Raw genomic sequence first — 21,091 nt, 5'->3', positions numbered from 1 at the left:
GATGCCGAAAATCTGAAATATAAACCGAAAATGCTGGAAATACTCAGTAGAGTTAACGAGTTGGATTCTGGGGTTACAGCAATAGAACGAGGCCATTCAGCCCATTGTTTCTGTGCTGGCTCTCTGGAAGAGAAAATCACCAAGTCTCACTCCATAATGCAGCCAATTAATGGCAGGCCTGAGGGGGAGTCAACCATATTGGTTGGCCAGTGAAAGCAAGTGCTGGCAGCAAGCTTGTGGGCGCCAGTTTTGAAAGGCAGTCTTTTGGCCTTCATACTGGATGTCCAGCAAGTGTAGTTGCGGAGTGTAGCTGAACACACTACAGTATGCAATAAATGGCAGATATAACCACGCCAGGATTCATGGATTTCTCAACAACCAACACAGATATCAGTAACACTGAGTCAACCAATCTCACTGAAACTCTGTCTCTCTCACAAGGGAATCCAGTCTTCACCTTCAAAGATCTAACTTTGGGATTCTCTCCAAAAGCCACTCCAACTTGGACGATGTCAATGACAGCCCACTTTGCAGGGTTTTAATCTCGTCTCCTGACACTCTGTAGCCTTGGATTCCCAAATATGTACTCGAACACCAGTTCACAAACACAACTTTAGATCTTTGGATGTGCCAAGCAAAACGGTACTGGTCTAAAAGGATACCTTTGCCCCAAATGCCCACTGCACAGAGTTACCAGCCTTTGGCTGCCTTCTTGAATCATCAGCGACCTCTTAAATTAAACTCTGCTACCGACAGCCTTTTTCTCATTTGGAGCCTTTTTCTCTGTTGCTTCTTTTTTTTAAATAAATTTAGATTACCCAATTATTTTTTCCAATTAAGGGGGCAATTTAGCGTGGCCAATCCACCTACTCTGCACGTTTTTGGGTTGTGGGGGCGAAACCCACGCAGACACAGGGAGAATGTGCAAACTCCACACGGACAGTGACCCAGAGCCGGGACCGAACCTGGGACCTCAGCGCCGTGAGGCGGTTGTGCTAACCACTAGGCCACCGTGCTGCCCCTGTTGCTTCTTTTTTAACCGAACTGAGCATTGCAGAGGCAGGAAATTTGAGTCTGTGTTGTTGCAAAAGAAAGGTCATAATGCAAAGAAGTGGAGATGAATGGTGGCGTGCCCTTCCTCACAATGATGGAGAAGGTGGTGATGGAGTTCGGCAGGGTGGCAGCAGGCAGGCTGTTGCAGAGCGCGAGGCCAGAGACAGTGAGAGTTGGGATAGTTGCGGTTGCACCAGATAGCAGATTTCAGTGACACCCTCTTTGTGAAATACAGATGTCTCAAGCATAGCTCATCGGTGAAATTCTGGTATGAGATTTGCTCACTACCCTTCATTCCACCCACTCTCCTCAATCTCCTTCTGAAATTCCCTCTCTTCTCCCTCTTCTACCCAGCTTGACCTGCTCCATGCTGCCTCTGCTTATTCTCCCACTTATGTTCAAAGCCTAGATGAAGGAACTGGGGAGTCCAATTTCACCTCACCGCCTCTGAAATCTATTCCAGCCCTGTAATCCTCCAAGACCAATGAATCTCTTGCACCCAATTTTTAATCACTCCACCATTGAACTGTGTTGCAGCTTCACCCTTGATCACACAAAATTACACCCCACTGCAGGTGGGTAGCAAACTCTGCCACCTTAGTTCTGCACTGACTGACAATCTGTCCAAACCCTTTATGATTTTGGATATCCTTATCAAATCTCCTCTCAACCTTCTCCTCCAAGGAAAGCAGTTCCTTGAAATTGTGCCCTGTACACCAAGGCTTAAGTCATGGATATATATCAGGAAGAGCAGGGGTTCTATTACTGATCACTGAGGAATTCCATTATAGAATTTCCTCCAGTCTGAAAAACATCCATTAACCACTATCCTGTTCCTTGCCTGACAGCTAATTTCATATCCACGTTACTACTGTCCCTTTTATTCCATAAACTCTAACTTTCTCATATTTTTGTCATGCAACACATTCTCAATTGTCTTTTGAAAATCCATGTACACCACATTAACTGCATTACCCTCATCAACCCCTTCTGTTACCCCATCAAAAAAACTCCCAGCATGCTAGTTAAATACAGTTTTTCCTTAATAAATCCATTTGGCTTTCCTTCATTAACCCGCTCAAGTGACTATCAATATTGCCCCGGATTCTCATTTCTAGAAGCGTCCCATCATGGTGTTAACTTGGTTGACCTGTAGTTTCTGGGTTTATCTTTAATCCTTTTTTGAACATTTGCAATTCTCCAGTCCTCTGGAAACCACCCGAGCCCAAGGAATACTGGAAAAACTTTTGCCGCGACGCCACAATTTCCACTCTCACCTCCCTCAGTATCCTTGGATGTATCTCATCCGATCTTGGTGCTTATCAACGCAAAGTTCAGGCAAGCCTCTTCATCAATTTTAAACCCTTCTGGCATCAGAATCACCTTCTCTCTCACCATGACCATGACCTTTTCAATACCTCTTTGGAGGCCACATTCTTTCCCCTGCCTGACTCCAGCTTGGCGCCATCTGTGAAATTAACTATCTGGCATTGAGTCTGTGATTGTATGCCATTAAACATACCACATAAACAGATGTTGAATATGCCAGTTGCTGGCAACAAATCAGCATCAAATTTATAACCAATCAAATTCCATTTTCAAAACTCTGCGATTTTTGAGACTCCAAAATTTTGTGCATTTTCTGTGACAGCCATAAATCAGAACTTACTAACGAGTTGTACCCCGGAGGTAACCCCCAAGATGTGTTGGAGGTGCATGCATTGACGACATAGTAACTGTCGGGGAAATCTGGACTTCTGATGGGTAATTCACCTGTGTCTGGTACCCTCCAAGTTAAAGTAACCCCCTCCCATGCAATTACCCTCACGACCCACTCGTCACCCTACTCCCTCACCCGACTGCCACTCTACTCCCTCACCCACTTAGAAACATAAAACACATAGAAAATAGGAGCAGGAGGAGGCCATTCGGCACTTCAAGTCTGTTCCACCATTCATTATGATCATGGTTGATCATCCAACTCAATAACCTAATCCCGCTTTCATAGAAACACCTACCTTGGGTACTTTCCTCTCTCCACAGGTTCTCAAAGCGGGTTCTTTAAACCTATTGGAATATGACAGTTTGTGCCGTAAAAGGGGACGTTGTTTGGCAATCCTGCCCAATGAGGCAGAACAGGCATGCTCCACATTTCTGAGGAGGCCTGGTTTGAAAATCCGGGTGAGAAATGTGGAGCTCCGGTGGAAGGCAAGTAAATAGGACTGGAGAGAGTGGCAATTCGATGGTGACTGCTACTTGTCAGAAGGTTTGTCCGTGACATGCAATGCAAATTATATAACGAGAGATCGAGGGTCAGTCAAGCTGAATTAACCCCACTTCAGAGGCGGGTCACAAATGAAACACAGCAAATGCGAACTGAGGAAAATAGCATTTCTGACTTTTTCTGACTCGAGTATAATTACACATTAATTAAGCTTTCCAAAAGTTGAACAAAAACATTTTCAAAAAGGTTTGGTTCAGTCTATTGTTTGAATTGTTTGCTACTGAACAATACTGATTTCCAGTGTCAGGAAAAGTGATTAATGGCAAAAGAACACGCTTTCCCTGGTATGTATGAACAATAGCAATGCTGCTGTTGGCAGGGATTGGGGGGAAACTAGATTGCAGTTCGGAACAAGGATTTGCAAAAAAATAACGGATGTGTCCTTCAACTTGCAAGCCTGACAACAAGAGAAACGCAGGACAAGTGGCCTAAATTAGAGCTAATTACTGTGCTATACGCAGCAGTTTAAGAATTCAAATACATTTTTGGAAAGGTACACTATCAGACTTCATAAGTGAAGACAAATGGTATTATTCATAAGAATTGTGCAGCAACCACGTGACTGTAGTTAGCTCCCAAGTTGTCTCTTTTGCTGAGAGGGCTCCACCCCGTGGGCTGATTCCTCACTCCAAGTTCAAAATTGGTCCTCCAGGCCAGGTGACCCTGAATCTCCTGTGTGGACCTCAAAGAGACAATCACCACATTTTAAAAATTGCTTCGGTTTATTCCACAACCTTAATGCACTGCTATGGTTTCCACATTAATTTGCACTTCTCAATCAGAGGGTTAACTAGAAACTTGCACCATAGAAATGATCCACGTATAATCCACGCTATTACCATTTCCAGGAAATTAGGTAAGGTTAAATCGCCATTGTCCCAGATGACCACAGGCTGCTTTCCTCTTTCAAGGGGAGAACTGACTGGTGGTGATTTAACCTGAGGATCACCGCACATCATGTCGGGCCTTCATGAATAACCTCAGCCGGTACGAGAATTGAACCCGCGCAGCTGGCCTTGTTCTGCATCACAAACCAGCTGTCGAGCCAAATGAGCTAAATCGGCCCCCCAGGAAATTAAGGTTCTGGCCATTACTTACGCCATTCCAAAATTTACTAAGATCCTCTGCACTGTTCCACTGTGATCTTTGCTGAAACAGTGACAAGTCCACTATCATTGCTCCATCACAACTATAAATTCATTGCCAATGTCTATGATCAGCTTTCTCACTTAAACTAAAGCAGAATAGAACTGATGGTCCGTTTGCCGAGCAATCGATTGTACCAAAATTCATCGCCATTAAATAAAGATGTATTTTCACAGCACCTTAGCAACATACTTCTCTATTGCAGAAATAATTATCTTTTGGACACACAGGCTGCCCAGAATGCTTCTTGTTACATAAAATTGCATTTTAAAAACTCTCTCAAGATTATAGAGATTCACTAACCTCCTTCCTCCATTGTTAATCTTAGTACAGTAAATCCATCCAAGTACTTGTTTCTCTCAGAATTGACATGAACACATTCAATTCCACATCAAAGGGACCATGCATCAGTAATATGCTGAGGAATATCAGGGGCTCTATAGGGGCTGTTTAGCACACTGGGCTAAATCGCTGGCTTTGAAAGCAGACCAAGGCAGGCCAGCAGCACGGTTCGATTCCCGAAACAGCCTCCCCGAACAGGCGCCGGAATGTGGCGACTAGGGGCTTTTCACAGTAACTTCATTGAAGCCTACTCGTGACAATAAGCGATTTTCATTTCATTTTCATATGAACAACCCCACATGTTAATTCCTTGAGTCAATGACAATATCCTACTTGCACGGAGAATTTGACCAAATAAGAACAAACGGTATTTCACCGTTCCTTACAACTGTGACAATGCTATGGAATGAAGAGCTTACCTTTTCATAGTTTTCAATTAGAATTTCCACAACGATGTTCTGAAACTTGAGATCCATGATGGCTGCAACAGTTTCTTGCCGTGACCGCATCAAAGTTGGCCCAAATACTACTCCAAGATTTGCTATGGTCATCAAGTTCTGCTTTGCTTTGTTAGATACACTGGAGAGAAGGAAAAGTAAAGTCATTCCAACTTCTGTTATTTGGAAGGTGAGCCTGGCAGTGACCACGTGAATGACTTGGGAACATTTCCTGTGCACGACAGTACAGGGAAATCCACTGATGGTCTTCAATGCTGACCAAATCATAGCATCAACTGAAATGACTATTGCAAAACAAAACTGAAGTAATGTTATCGCACCAGTGCGTGCAAATGCATTCTAACAGAAGTGCATTAATCACCAGCATTTAAAACAATCAATTTTGACTGTCGAAATTGAATATCAAGTGATGTATGCACACACACAAATCAGCACTGCTGCCTCACGGCACTGAGCACCCGGGTTCGATCCCAGCCCCGGGTCACTGTCTGTGTGGAGTTTGCACATTCTCCCCGTTTCTGCATGGGTCTCACCCCCACAACTCAAAGATGTGCAGGTTAGGTGGATTGGCCATGCTAAATTGCCCCTTAATTGGGAGAAAAAAATAATTGGGTACTCTAAATTTTTTTTAAAACATTCACTGATGACCCACTTCCAAACTCTCTCAAGCTGTGGTTTACCCAATTCTTTTTTTGCTATAGCAGCCATTTCTTTGAGATTACTGTCATAAAAGATAGAAATAGCCGAGAAAAGCCTATTAATTATGGATCTTTCTCAATCATTGCTGTAGTTGCACAGGAGATGAAAAACTATTTAGCTATTTAACAAGTAGTGGCTTCAAACTCACGGGCCCGATTTTAAGTATACATTTTTAAATATTAAGACTACTAAATTAGGAGGAGATTTTGATAATTAATTAGCCTTCGGCAACACCATGGGTGGGATTCTCCGGCCTCCCAGCCGCGTGTTTCTCGGCAGCAGGAGGCGGCGCTCCGTTTGCTGGTGGCCGGGTTCTCTGCTCTCGTTGCTGTCAATGGGAGATCCCATTAAAGCCAACCCAGAGAATCACGCCGCCAGCGAGCGACTGGAGAATTCCGGCATGTCTTAGTCCCATGGCAGTTTGGAATGCAACTTCCAAGTACACAGAAATTAATGACAAAGTGTTCAAGAAACGGTTGTCATATCAACAGGAAACTTTACAAGACAGCAGATTCTGAAGAGTTATTGGCTATTGGAATGCAGCAAATCTATACTTTTGTGCAACAGATTAAGGGGGGGGGAATGTGCAACGAGACCTGGGTGCCCTCGTACACCAGTCGCTGAAAGTAAGCATACAGGTGCAGCGGGTGGTGAAGGAGGAAAATAGTATGAAGTATGTTAGCCTTATACTGAGAGTATTTGAGTACAGGAGCAGTGATGTCTTGCTGCAGGGCCTCGGTGAGGTCACACCTGGAGTATGTGTGCAATTTTGGTCTCCTTATCTGAGGAAGGACGTTCTTGCCATTGAGGGAATGCAGATTGGTTCCAGGGATGGCCGGGCTGATGCATGAGGAGAGATTGAGTCGGTTAGGATTATATCCGCTGGAGTTTAGAAAAATCAAGGGGGAATCTCAGAGAAATCTATAAAATTCTAACAGGACTAGACAGGGTATTTCCTGATAGTGGGGGAGTCCAGAACCGGGGGTCACAGGATATGGGGTAGACCATTTAGGAATGAAATAAGGAGAAACTTCTTCACCCAGAGAGTGACTAGTCTGTGGAATTCCCTAGAAAAATCGATGAGGCCAAAATATTACATGGTTTCAAAAAGGAGTTAGATGTAGCTCTTGGGGCTAAAGGGATCAAAGGATATGGGGGGGGGGGGGGGGTGGGAAAGTGAGAATAGGTTACTGGGTTGGATGATCAGCCATGATCATAATGACTGGCGGAGCAGGCTCAAAGGGCCGAATGGTCTACTCCTATATTTCTATGTTTATGTGATTTTGGATAATTATTACAATGACAATATAGTACGAATCCAGAATTGAAGATTGCTATTTTATTTTTAAATACTTTTTAAACTTTGTCAAGCAAAATAAACTCAACATGTCAAATTCTGATTAACCCTTTCAACTATCCAAGCACTGAGCTCCAGCAGATATCTCATTATGTTGAATTACAGCATTTATTTTCCCCAGAACCAATACTTCTCTTAAATCCATTGCCTAATTTTGTTCAGATTGGAAAAACATGTATAAATGTGATGACTACTCATCAACAGATGTGTAATAAAAATCAGTTTTAATATTTCAGATTCATGTTTAATGACTTGAAAACAATTTTATCGAAACCTTGGTTCAATTATAATCCTATATAATAGAAAAATTCCATATTGCAACCATGCTCTGCCTTTGCAAGGACATCTCCTTTTAATAAGCATGGGTCCACAAAATAAATTATATTGGGTCAACTGAAAACTATATTAAATTATTGACAACACTGTCCTGATGACAAATGTAGAGAAAAATGAAATCACAGCAAAATAAAATTTAATAATAATAATAACAACCGTTTATTGTCAAAGTAAAAAGTTACTGTGAAAAGCCCCTCGCCGCCACGTTCCGGTGGCTGTTCGGGTAAGCTGGTATGGGAATTGAACCCGGGCTGCTGGCCTTGTACTGCATCACAAATCAGCTGCCTAGCCCACTGAGCTAAACTAGCTATGAATAAAATTTTTATAAGACTGTTGTTGGAGCTCTCAAGGAAAATAAGGTCATTGTAAACAATACTGCACGTGTGCTGAGATACAGTGACAGAGTTAAAGAAAATACGTGCATAAAGCCAAGTGAGCCAAGTGGCAGGTCAGAAGTCAAGAAAGAATATAACGAACATCAAAGAATGAGAAAGATTGATAAGAGGGGAAAACTAGATCACAAGAGAAGGCGAGCCAGTAATATAAAGATAGACAGTAAAAGTTTCTACAGATATCTAAATAAGAAAAGAGTTAACAAAGGGAGCATTTGCCCTCTGCGTCTGGGGATTGGTAATGGAAAGAAAGGCTACGGCGAATGAATTATTTTGCATCTGTCTTCGCTGTAATGTGTGGTATTGTGAGAAGCAAATAATGGCATGATGGGAAAACTAGTCAAGTCTTCTTGGTACAATTGAATTTAAACCTAAGGCCCAGAATACAGAGACAGCCGAGGTCAGCATGTCTTGGGAACTGGGTGACTCTGAGAGTCTAGATAAGGCTTGGAGCTAGAAGTAGTCTTAATACATAACAAGCTGAACAACTATTTCTTCCTGTTCCTAAACAACTTCTTCCCTTTCTTAAAACAAAGACAAGATAATGATATGAAACTCAAGTCCCCTGGAGGTCAGCAAGGTGACGCCATTGTAATGATTATTACTTATGTTTTACTTTTGATCAAATTCCTAACCGAGTTGTATTCATGTTATTTTGATCCTATAATGTATAAGAATCGCCTTCTTTTCTGTACTATCGCAGACTTGGGACGGACTCCGCAGTTTGTAATTGACTGCCTTCCGATCCAAGTATCAGCCATTTTCTGCTAGCAGTTCTAATTAGTGAATAAAGTTCAGTTTTGCTTATCTAATGAATGCTGTTTGAATTTCTCTATCACAGTCAAGACGCGGGGAAAATATAAAATACAACAAATGGACACAAGTAACATCCCAGAAATAGATGCATATCAGGAAATGGAGGGGGGGGGGGGGAGGGAGGGAGAGAGAGAGAGAAAACTCAGGAAAATTATCACCAGGGAAGTGGTATTGAGCAAACTGCTGGGTCTGCGGGCTGATAAATCCCTTGGTCTAGATGAGCTTCATTTTAAAGGTCTTGAAAGAAGAGGCTAATGATATAGCTGGTGCATTACTTCTATATTTCCAAAATTCCCTAGATTCGGGGAAGGTTCCATTAGATTGGAAGATAGCAAATGTAACCCCTTTATTCAAAAAGGAGAGAAATAGAAAACGGAAAACTAGAGGTCAGTTAGCCTAACATCTGGCAGAGGGAAAATGTTAGAAGCCATTATTGTTAGAAAATGTTAGAAGGCTGGGTCACTGTCTGTGTGGAGTCTGCACGTCCTCCCCCTGTGTGCGTGGGTTTCCTCCGGGTGCTCCGGTTTCCTCCCACAGTCCAAAGATGTGCGGGTTAGGTGGATTGGCCATGATAAATTGCCCGTAGTGTCCTAATAAAAGTAAGGTTAAGGGGGGGGTTGTTGGGTTACGGGTATAGGGTGGATACGCGGGTTTGAGTAGGGTGATCATGGCTCGGCACAACATTGAGGGCTGAAGGGCCTGTTCTGTGCTGTACTGTTCTATTATTAAAGATGTTATAGAAGGGCACTTGAATAAACTCAGTGCAATCAGGCAGTCAACATGGTTTTTAAAAAAGGAAGTCATGTTTAATGAATTTGTTAGAGTTCTTTGAAGGAATTACATGTACTGTGGATAAAGGGGAAATGGTGGATATACTATACTGTACTTAGATTTCCAGAAGGCAATTGATAAGGTGCCCAATCAAAGGTTTCCACGTAAAATTAAAGGGCAGCATAGTAGCACAGAGGTTAGCTCTGTTGCTTTGCAATGCCAGGGTCTGAGGTTCGATTCCTGGCTTGGGTCACTGTCTGTGCGGAGGTTGCGCATTTCCCCCCGTCTGTGTGGGTTTCCTCTGGGCGCTCCGGTTTCCTCCCACAAGTCCTGAAAGACGTGCTATTAGGTAATTTGGACATTCTAAATTCTCCCTCCGTGTACTCGAAGACGCTGGAATGTGGCGACTAGAGGCTTTTCATAGTAATTTCATTGCAATGTTAATGTAATCCTACTTGTGGCAATAAAGATTATTATTCTTAAAAGATTATTATTAAAGTTCATGGTGCAAGGGGTAATATATGGATTGAATGGTACAGATTGAAAACTGGCGAGCTTGGCACAGTGGTTAGCGCTGCTGCCTATGGCACTGAGGACCCGGGTTCAATCCTAGCCATGGGTTACTGTCCTTCTGGAGTTTGCACATTCTCCCCGTGTCTGTGTGGGTTTCGCCCCCACAACCCAAAGATGCGCAGGTTAGGTGGATTGGCCACACTAAATTGTCCCTTAATTGGAGAAAAATAATTGGGTACTCTAAATTTATAAAAAAAGAAAATTGGCTAACTAACAGGAAACAGAATTGGCATAAATGGGTCTTTTTCTAGTTAGCAGGATGTGATGAGTGGTGTGTCACAGGGGTCACTGCTGGGGCCTTAACATTGTACAATTTATATAATTTACTTGGAGGAATGGACTGAAGGTATGATCAGCGCCGGCCCTAGGGTTGCTGGCGCCCCGGGCAAGCTGAACTTCGGCGCCCTTGGGGGGGGGGGGGCGGGGCGGGGCCGATGGGGGGGGGGCGGGGTGGAGGAGGGGGGCGGGGCCAAGAGGGGGGCAGGGCCGAGAGGGGGGGCGGGGCCGAGGGGGAGCGGACCCGAGGGGGGGCGGGGGGGGGGGGGCGGACCCCAGGGGGGGGGGGGGGGGGCGGACCCGAGGGGGGGCAGGGGGGCGGACCCGAGGGGGGGGCGGGGCGGGCGGACCCGAGGGGGGGGGGCGGGGCGGGCGGACCCGAGGGGGGGGGGGCGGGGCGGGCGGACCCGAGGGGGGGGGGGGGGGGGGCGGGCGGACCCGAGGGGGGGGGGGGGGGGGCGGGCGGACCCGAGGGGGGGGGGCGGGGCGGGCGGGCCCGAGGGGGGGGGGGGGGCGGGGGGGGCGGACCCGAGGGGGGGGGGCGGTGCGGGCGGACCCGAGGGGGGGGGGGGCGGGGGGACGGACCCAAGGCGGGGGGGGGGGGGGAGCGGACCGAGCGGGGGGGCGGACCGAGGGGACGGACCGGGGGGGGGGGGGGGGGGGGGGGGGGAGCGCCCTGGGGGAGTGCGGCCACCGCGCATGCGCTGGTTGGCGCCGGCCCAACTGCGCATGCGCGGGACCCGAGTCTGGCGCCCCCTAGCACATGGCGCCCCGGGCAACAGCCCGAGTTGCCGGTGCCTTGAGCCGGCCCTGGGTATGATTGCTACATTTTCTGCCAACACAAAGATAGGTAGGAAAGTAAATTGTGAAGAGGATGGAAGGAGGCTACAAAGGAACATATAGAGATTCAGTGAGTGGGTGAAAATCTGGCAAATGGAGTATCATGTGGGCAAATGTGAAGTTGTCCATTTTGACAGGAAGAATTTTAAAAAGTATGACCGAAATAGTGAGAGATTTCAGAGCTCTGAGGTGCAGAGGGATCAAGGTGTCCTTATGAATCATAAAAGGCTAATAAACAGGTACAGCAAGTAATTAGGAAGGTTAATAGAATGTTATCATTCATTGAGGGGAATTCATTGGAAAAGTAGGGACGTTAAGCTTCAATTAAACAGGGCATTGGTGAGACCACATTTGGAGCAATGTGCACAGTATGCTCTATTCAGTTAAGAAAAGATGTAAATGGGTTCGAAGCAGTTCAAAGAAGGCTTGCTAGACTAATACAAGGAATGGGAGGGGTATTTTATGAGGAAAGGTTGGTGAGATTAGATTTCTATCCATTGGATAATGAGAAGGTGGGTACTCCCTCTTGTTGGAGAATCTAAAACTAGAGATCAATGTTTAAATATAAAGGGTAACTCATTTAAGACAGAGACAAGGAGAATCTTTTTCTCTCAGGTCATGAGTCCCTGGAACTCTCTTCCCAAAAGGGCAGTGAAAGCAGAGTCTTTGAATAGTTTTAAGGCAGAGCTAGATAGATTCTTGATTAACAAGGGGATGATAGGTTATCGGGGGTAGACAGGAATGTGGGGGCGAGGTAACAATCAGGTCAGCCATGACCTTATTGAATGGTGCAGCAGACTCAAGGGGCCAAATGGCCTTCTCCTGTTCCTAGTTTGTATGTTTGTAAAGCAAAAGATCACATGTTAACTTTGGGGCAGTGAAGAGGTTGGAGGGTTAGCAAGGTGTGGGGGAAGACAACATCCCCCCCCCCCCCCATCTATTGTAAGGTTGGCCTACAAAGCTTTGTAGGACCACCTCAAATTTGTTCCTCAGACCCTCTGGTCACTTTCTGGCTTGGCATTAGGGCTAGGTATTCCAGTATCCAGCAGAGTCCCTTCTCGTCAAGCCAGCCAAATCTAGAACTCAATCTCCTCTCTTGTTTTCTCCCTCACTCAGTCAAACCATGTTTTGCCACTGATGCAATAGGTTATTAATTAAAATCCCCAAATCACTTGAACCTGTGTTCATTATAGCCTCAAGCAGCATTGGCTTTTGGCAAGAAACATTTCCAGCTCAATTCATGAGAACTAACACAAGAAACCATCAGCAAACATTCAAAGTTCTTTTGATTACTAATTATTGAACTCAATATGCGAATCTGATGCAAGTTTTTTCTGTTACCTGTAAATCATCATCAAACTGCAACTCTTTAATTAAGATCCAAATTTAAACACTGGGGGCTAATAGTGCTTGGAAATATCAATGTCTTCATGAGAGTAGATATTAATGTTGGTTTTAATCTGCATTGCCTTGATGCAAAGTACTGATCGCTCCTAAAATTATGCCTCTAGGTTATAAAGGTGGACAAGGAGTTGCAACTATAGCAAAAGGGGATCAAACAATAGAAGCCATTTTTTGTTCTAATATTAAGTTGCTGGATAGCATGGGTACTGCAGTTGTTCCTGTTAGTTATTTATCAATCGAGAAAAATTTATATTCTCCAGCGCGCATATCTTACTTAGCTAAATGCTTGATGAGAATGTCCAACATCTCTCGATTCTTTTCCGGAAGTTTATGAATGAGGGAATGAATTGGCTTGATTCTGGATTCTGGACTAGCGCTCTCTGCAAAAATAAGCAGCAAAACCTCTGGATTAGGATGCTATGTAATATGCTATTCATTTCTCTTACATGCTACAGTGAAAGGGATATGTACAGAATGTATAAGAGCCATAGATTCAATCTTCTTTTACCAAATCACTGCCTTCTCCAGCAACACTGTCTCCTCCTTTGAACAAGTCGTACCTCACCTTCTCACCTCTCCTTCAAAATCTTTGTCTGCCATCATCCGATCCAAAATATGGCGATATCAGACATAGGAAGGGGGGGCCATTCAACTGCTCCACCATTCATTCCACTCAGTTCACCTCTCAATTCCATCTACCCACCTTTGTTCCATAGCCAAGTCTTAAAAAAATTTACTTACAGTCTTCACCCCAAAGGTTAATTAACCACCAGCATCCACAACGTTCTAAGGAAGTGAGTTCAAGGTTTTCAACTACCCCTTATATGAAGAAATGCTTCCTAATTTAATTTCTAAATGGTTAACTCTTAATTTTTAGACTAGGTAAAGGTAAAGTTGCCATAGTCCCAGTTGACCACAGGCTTTTTTCCCCTTTAAGGGGGAGAGCTGACTGGTGGTGATTTAACCTGAGGATCACCACACCTCAGGCGAGGGATAAGGTGGAGAATTAATAACCTCATTATTTTTTAGACTATGGCCTTTTGGTTTGGATTCCCACACCAGAAGAAAAGTTTTCCACCCAATTAAAGCCTGAATAGATCACCCTCCAACCTTTCAAATTCAAGGAATAGGTGCCAAGGCTAGTCATAGGAATTAGGAGCAGAAGTAGGCAATTCAGCCCTTCGAGCCTGCTCCGCCATTCAATCGGATCATGGCTGATCTCTTCCAGGCCTCAAATCCACCTCCCTGCCTGTTCCCCATATCCCTTCAACTCCTTTTATATCACAAATATATCTATCTCCTTCTTGAAACCATTTAATGATTCAAAGTCCACCGCACCATGGGGCTGGGAGTTCCACAAATTCATCCCCCCTCTGTGAGAAGTAGTTCCTTCTCATCTCAGTTTTAATTCTACCGCCTCTCAACCTATATCTGTGACCTCTCGTTCTAGATTGCCCCACAAGGGGGACCATTTGATCTATGTTTATTTTATCAATCCCTCTTAGTATTTTATATATCTTGATCAGATCCCCTCTCATTCTTCTAAACTCCAGCGAGTATAAGCCCAAACTGTTTAACTTCTCCTCATACGGCAAACCTGTCATCCCCGGAATCAATCTGGTAAACCTCCTCTGAACTGCCTCCAATGCCACCACATCCTTCCTCAAATAAGGAGACCAAAACTGGACATAATACTCTTGATGTGGTCTCACCAACACCCGACACAACTGCAACAACACTTGTCTACTTTTATATTCCAGTCATAGCTGAACTTCAAATTCTTTCAGCTAAATATTGGATTGACTGCAGACGTAATCTTTGGTCCTAATTGATAACAATTCCATCCCGATCTCTAGGGTATCTCAGGTTGAACCAGACTAGATGCTACTTCGGCACCCATATTGATGTTGAGTTGAGCTTTCAAACCCACATCTTCTGCATATTGGAAACCAACCATTGTAACATAACCTATCTCCGACCATCTGCTGCTGTAACCCTCAATACCAATGCTTTTGCCATTTCCAAACTCACCTATCCAATGATCTCTTTGCCAACTTTCCATTTGCCCCACTGAAACTTCCAGGTTCATCGAAAACTCTGTGGTCTGTATCCTCTTTGCATATCAAGCCCTGCTCACTCCTGCCCCTGCTAAGGTAGATTAACTCACTGTTCACACTTCCAATTTAACATTCTCATTCTTGTCATGCACTTGCCCTCCAGCTCAACAAATACCACCACATCCTCCCCACCAACAGTTCAATTCTTAAATTCTTGTTTGATTTTTCTCTCCAAAAGACATGGAGAAAGTTGTAGGGCCCCTGGATACAAAGTCAGGCCACTTCACCATAACAGCTTCATGCCCCAACAAACTGTACACACCAAATTATATTTGTGTACTTTCTGAAAACTTTATGTAGAGCAGGGAGTTACACTATACTTACTGGCAAGCGAGATGAATTCCCCGTGCAACTTGTAAGTCATGAGAGGCTCTGGAAGATATCTATAACATTCATAAACAATAAATTACAGTATTACATCAATTGCTTATTCATTTATGTAACTAATAACTCATTAATTTATGTAACCAATTACTCATTAATTTAGTTAACCAATTACTTGTTAATTAACGTGCTCTTGCTTGACATCCTTCTGTGCACAAGTACTTGGTTTTGATGTTGAATTTCTATTGTTTGAGGGTATATATTCACAATACCAATCACATACCAAGCCTTCAAATGTTTATCACAATCTAACTAAGAATGTGTTCAGACTTACCCAACATATTTTATATCTGGATCAGGAATTTTACATACAAAAGGATTTTAAAATGGCTGCCTTGGTATCCCAGCATATTTAACCAAGTAATATTTAATTATTTTGTTATGGCCTGAATGCCTGCTCCAGGGGTCGGCACAATACTTTGCCTCTCAACCCCGGCCCGGATAAAAAAAGTGTCCTGGAAGGTTGGATTTTCAGTCGATTGGCGTAAAAATCCATTTGGTTCACCAATGTCCTACAGGGAAGGAAATCTGCCATCCTAATCCAGTCTGGCCTACGTGTGACTCCAGGCCCACACACTGATGCGATTGACACTTGACTGCTGCACGCTGAAGTGGCCTAGCAATCCATCAGTTCCAGGACAATTAGGGATGGGCAACAAGTGCTGGCCCAGCCTGCAACGTCCACATCCCAAGAACAAATGTGTTTTTAAAAATCGGGAGGTGCTGGCGGCGAGTGAAAATGAGAGTCAGAATCACAGAATTGTTACAGCGCAGGAGGACATTTGGCCCATTGTGTTTGCACCAGCTCTCCAAACCAGCATTATAACTTAGTGCTATTCCCATGCTATTTATTTGTCCCTCAGCACATAGTTGTTTCTACTCAAATCATCTCATGCCCTCTTAAATGCCTCAATTGAACCTGCCTCCACCACACTGCCAGCCAGTGGATTCCAGACCCGAAACACCCACTGTATAGAATCATAGAATTTACAGTGCAGAAGGAGGCCATTCGGCCCATCGAGTCTGCACCGGCCCTTGAAAAGAGCATCCTACCTAAGCGCACACCTCCACCCGATCCCCGGAACCCCACCTAACCTTTTTTGGACACTGAGGGCAATTTATCATGGCCAATCCACCTAACAGCACATCTTTGGACTATGGGAGGAAACCTGAGCACCCGCAGGAAACCCACGCAGACACGGGCAGAACGTGCAGACTCCGCACAGTGACCCGAGCCGGGAATTGAACCGGGGATCCTGGAGCTGTGAAGCAACTGTGCTAACCACTGTGCTACCATGCTGCCCCCGTGTGAAAAGTTTTTCCTCACACTGCATTTGCTTCTTTTGCAAATCACTTTAAATCTGCGCCCTCTTGTTCTTAATCCTTTTATAAGCAGGGACAGTTTCGCCCCATTTACTTTGTCCAACTACCTCATGATTTTGAACATCTCGTATCAAATCCGTTCTTGACCCCCTTCTCTCCAAGGAGAACAGATCCAACCTCTCCAATCTATCCTCATAACTGAAGTTTCTCATCCCTGGAACCATTCTTATAAACCTCTTCTACACTCTCTCCAATGCGCTCACATCCTTCCTATAGTGTGGCACCCAAAACTGTGCACTATACTCCAGCTGAGGTCTTAAACTGTATATTAGTTCAGCACAGCCTCCTTGTTCTTGTACTCAGTGCCCCATTAATAAACCTAGAATACGATATGCTTTATTAACTGCTCATAAAAACAAACATTTCAATCAAGTGCTTAATCTCTTTGAAAAACAAGCATTGGAATTCATAGCTGCCCATCACACTGTGAAATGGCAGGCACTCCACTATGCTAATGGAAGGTTGTGAAATCAGTCATGCAGCCCTAATCCAGTTATAATAACCCTCAGGCTTATAACAACAGATCACACAGTTTTTCAAAGATTTAAAGGGCAGGAATTTTAAATGCCTCGATAGTTCTTTTTGACAGCTCTCGACAGTTCCAGTGGATTTATGCACATTCATGTCCTCTCTCAAAGAGGACCTAACCTCTTCCAAGGTATCTACGTCATCAAATTGGCACCTCATCTCTCCAAAGGACTCCGCTGTTGCCAGATCTGACCTGCACATGTTGTGTTTCCCACTCTTGGGTAACGAAAATCAGACATGACTGGAGGCAGCTGCCTCAGTGAATTGCACAAATCCTGACCTGCCCCCATGGAAATAGGTGCTGTAGTGACAGGACTTCTGGATTTCGACCTACTCCATCATCATTTCAACAACGGAGAAGCTCTCCGTCATTGTGAAAATCCAGGCCTAATATTTATTCACAAGATGTACACATTGCTGGCAGTCATTACTTTTGCCCATGCCTAATTACATTTGAGGTGGTAGTGATAACCCTGCTTCTTAAACTGCTACAGTCTATATGGTGTAGGTGTAGTCACAGTGCTGTTAGACAGGAGGCTCCAGGACTTTGACCCAACCACAATAAAGGAATCGTGATATATTTCCAAGTCAACATGCTAAGCAACCTGCAGATAGTGGTGTTCAAGTACATCTATTGCCTGTGTGCTTCGAGGTGGTAGGGCTCGGGAGCCTTGGCAAGTGCTGCAGTACATCTTGTAGATGTCACACACTGCAACCATTGATGGAGGGAGTGATGGTTTCAGGTTTGTATGGGGTGCCAATAAAATGGGATACTTTGTCTTGGATGGTGCCAAGTTTCATTTATGTTGTAGATGCATTAACCAGGCAAGTGGGAATTCCTTCACATCTTTGACTTGTGCCTTAAGGATTGTCAAGTGGATTTGGAAAATCAGATGATCAGTCACCATAGAATGCCCAGTCTCTGATCAGTTCTTGATGGTATAGTACTGATGTGGCTTCTCCAATTAAGTTTCTAGTAAACAATGCATCTCCCCAACCCCACCAGCATGTCAATGGTGATAGATTTGACGATAGCAATGCAACTGAATATCATGGATGTGGGTGGTTAGACCCTGTTTGGCAACTGTCATTGCCTGCCACTTGTGTGGGCAAATATAGTTTGTTATTTATAAGTCCAAGCCTGAAAGTTGATTTGGTTCGCATGCAGGTAAGGACTGTTTCATCATCTAAAGAATCATGGCGTTGAGGACCTGGGTTCGATCTTGTCCCGGGGTAAATGTCCGTGTGGAGTTTGCACATTTTCCCCGTGTCTGCGTGGGTCTCACCCCCACAATCCAAACATGTGCAGGATTGGCCATGTTAAATTGCCCCTTAATTGGAAAAAAAAAGAATTGACTACTCTTCTAAATTTATTTTTTATAAACATGGAGGAGCATTGAATCATCAGCTGAGGGAGGGTGTTGGATGTTACTCAGCTGGAGGTTTCCTTTTCTATGTTTACCGTGATTCCATGACACTTTATGGGGTCCAGTGTGAACACTGAGGGCTCTCATTGGCCCTGCCTTTGTGCCACCACCTCTGGTGGATCAGTCATGCCGTTGAAAACAAGACATAGCAGAATTCAATAACATAGGGGAAAATGCTGGAAAATCTCAGCAAGTCTGGCAGCATCTGTAGGGAGAGAAAAGAGCTAACGTCTCGAGTCCGATGACTCTTTGTCAAAGCTAGCAGACAGAGACAGTGGGAAATATTTATACTGTGGAGTAGGAATGAAAGATGAGTCATAGCCACAGAAACCCAGGGAAACTTGGTGCTATTGGCCACAGAAACCAAGGGGAAGGAGTGCTAATGGCAGTCCCCAGAGAGGACAAAAAGCTAGCTTTGACAAAGAGTAATCGGACTCGAAATGTTAGCTCTTTTTTCTCCCTACAGATGCTGCCAGACTTGCTGAGATTTTCCAGCATTTTCCCTTTCGTTTCAGATTCCAGCATCCACAGTAATTTGCTTTTATTCAATAACATAGGAATTAGGGATGTCATTGTCACATCAGATTTCAAAGCTTGGACTTCAAAATCATCGGGAATTAACAGAAATATTAAAAACAATTCATTAGCTTTTGAATGCCTAGGTTTGTCTTTTAGAATTTAAATGACGTAGCTATGACTCAGTTTAAAACGCTTCAAAACAACAGGGGCTGGTTTAGCTCACTCAGCTAAATCGCTGGCTTTTAAAGCAGACCAAGCAGGCCAGCAGCATGGTTCGATTCCTGTACCAGCCTCCCCAGACAGGTGCCGTAATGTGGCGACTAGGGGCTTTTCACAGTAACTTCATTGAAGCCTACTCGTGACAATAAGCGATTTTCATTTCATTCATTTTTCATTTCATATGCACACACAACCACTTACCGTAAATAGTGTTTCAATGCACTGGTAATAGTTTTTGTTTCCCATTCCAGTGAGTTGTCCAAATCCAGATCAGCACAAACCTTTGAATCTAGAAAACATTGTTAAATTTACCAACACAAGATCTCCGTGTCGCTGTGCAGGGAAATGATTGGATTAGGCCAGAATACCCACAGGGTCACATTCTCTAAACTCAAAGACCTAAATTCTGTTACAAGTAGAGAGGCAATAGTGCTCAGTGCTGACCTGGAGGAAAATTGCTCAAAAAGATCCAAATATGTCTGTGCCCTGGATTTCCCTTTTCGTGATGCTAGTCTGAATCTTGCACCAAGTCAAAAGAATCTCCAAGTGTCCAGCAACAGTGACAGCATCAAACAGGTTAAACAGCCAATCACACTGAAGTTTCTCACAAAGCAGGAAGTGAAAAGCACTGATTATCTTTCAGTTTTCAACAGAATTTTACAGAGAAATGATTAAGACATACACGTGATTAAGGGCGCGACTGAAATATAAGAACAAACTCATAATGGTGAAATTTGACATTTCAGAAGTATTAGATTAGTTTTTCAGCAGTAATTATGAACTTAATATACTGTGAAAAACCAACAGAGTGTGCCGTTTCAGGGACTTTTCCCAGCGAGACTAATAATGCAAATGGTCAAGTTCTAATCGATTTAGCATTTCCTGGAGAACAGTAGAATTACTAACAACTTCTGGATTTCCATGCGTGGGCTGCAGAGGTTGTTGTCAGTGACAGTGAGGTAATAGTGGTGAATGCTGACAGTTCTAACGTCATTCCTACTGCAAAATCCAGGCAAGTTTTTGGAAAGATGAATTTTCAAGTGGTAAACCCATAAAGTTAACTTGTTGGTACACACCTACCAGCCCCATAACGACAATCACCCATTCATTCCAATTGATGCATTAGGTTCATGGCTCCACCTGCACTATATGCAATAGTCCAGCTAACATCCTACCAATACCTTGGGTAAATGTAACTACTTTCTACTACTAGAAAATGTTCACACAAAAATACTTGGAACTATTTTATCTTCACGTTCACCACTACTTTCATTTGCTGGGGTCCATGTCCACTACAAATTAAGTACCAATTCCAAGCAAATTGCTTGAAAGTTGTAGTCATATAATCACAGAGTTTACAGTGCCAAAGGAGGCCATTCGTGCCCTCAGGTCTGCACTGGCCCTTGGAAAGAACACCCTACTCAAGCCCGCGCCTACACTCTATCCCTATAGCCCAGTAACCCCACCGAATCTTTTGGACACTATTATATTACTATGCGTGGTAATATGTTGTGTTCTTTGTCTTTCCTTCCAGACTGATCCGATCTGTTGTTGACAAAGCATCCACCAATCAAAAGATTGAAACAAAACTAATTTTTATAAAACTATTAATTAAATGAAGTTCGCACACTCTACTGATCTACAGTTAATAATTAAGTAATATTGAATCTGTCTGGCAGTACTCAATAATCTAAATAATCACTAACTACACTGTGATCTACCCTCACGTTAACTCTGTCTAATCTAATCGTCTCCTAATGCTGCCAC

The 21,091-nt window shown here is 43.9% G+C and overlaps 1 protein-coding gene across 2 annotated transcripts in view; it reads right to left on the bottom strand.

The window, feature by feature from the left end:
* arhgap10 (Rho GTPase activating protein 10) overlaps nucleotides 1–21,091 on the bottom strand; it is a 263,126-nt gene that overhangs the window by 67,526 nt on the left and 174,509 nt on the right. For both annotated transcript variants that reach the window (XM_038791966.1, XM_038791965.1), the window contains exons 15-18: nucleotides 19,526–19,613; nucleotides 15,189–15,247; nucleotides 13,022–13,127; nucleotides 5,245–5,404 (exon numbers count right to left, since the gene is read on the bottom strand). In XM_038791966.1, coding sequence (XP_038647894.1) covers nucleotides 5,245–5,404; nucleotides 13,022–13,127; nucleotides 15,189–15,247; nucleotides 19,526–19,613 — 413 coding nt within the window. The remainder of the gene's footprint in view (nucleotides 1–5,244; nucleotides 5,405–13,021; nucleotides 13,128–15,188; nucleotides 15,248–19,525; nucleotides 19,614–21,091) is intronic.

The sequence above is a fragment of the Scyliorhinus canicula genome, chromosome 3 (genome assembly GCF_902713615.1).
Source record: "Scyliorhinus canicula chromosome 3, sScyCan1.1, whole genome shotgun sequence".
In the NCBI taxonomy this organism is placed as follows: Eukaryota; Metazoa; Chordata; class Chondrichthyes; order Carcharhiniformes; family Scyliorhinidae; genus Scyliorhinus; species Scyliorhinus canicula.
The sequence above is the reverse complement of the archived record's forward strand: the minus strand, read 5'-3'. Positions and strand labels throughout refer to the sequence as shown.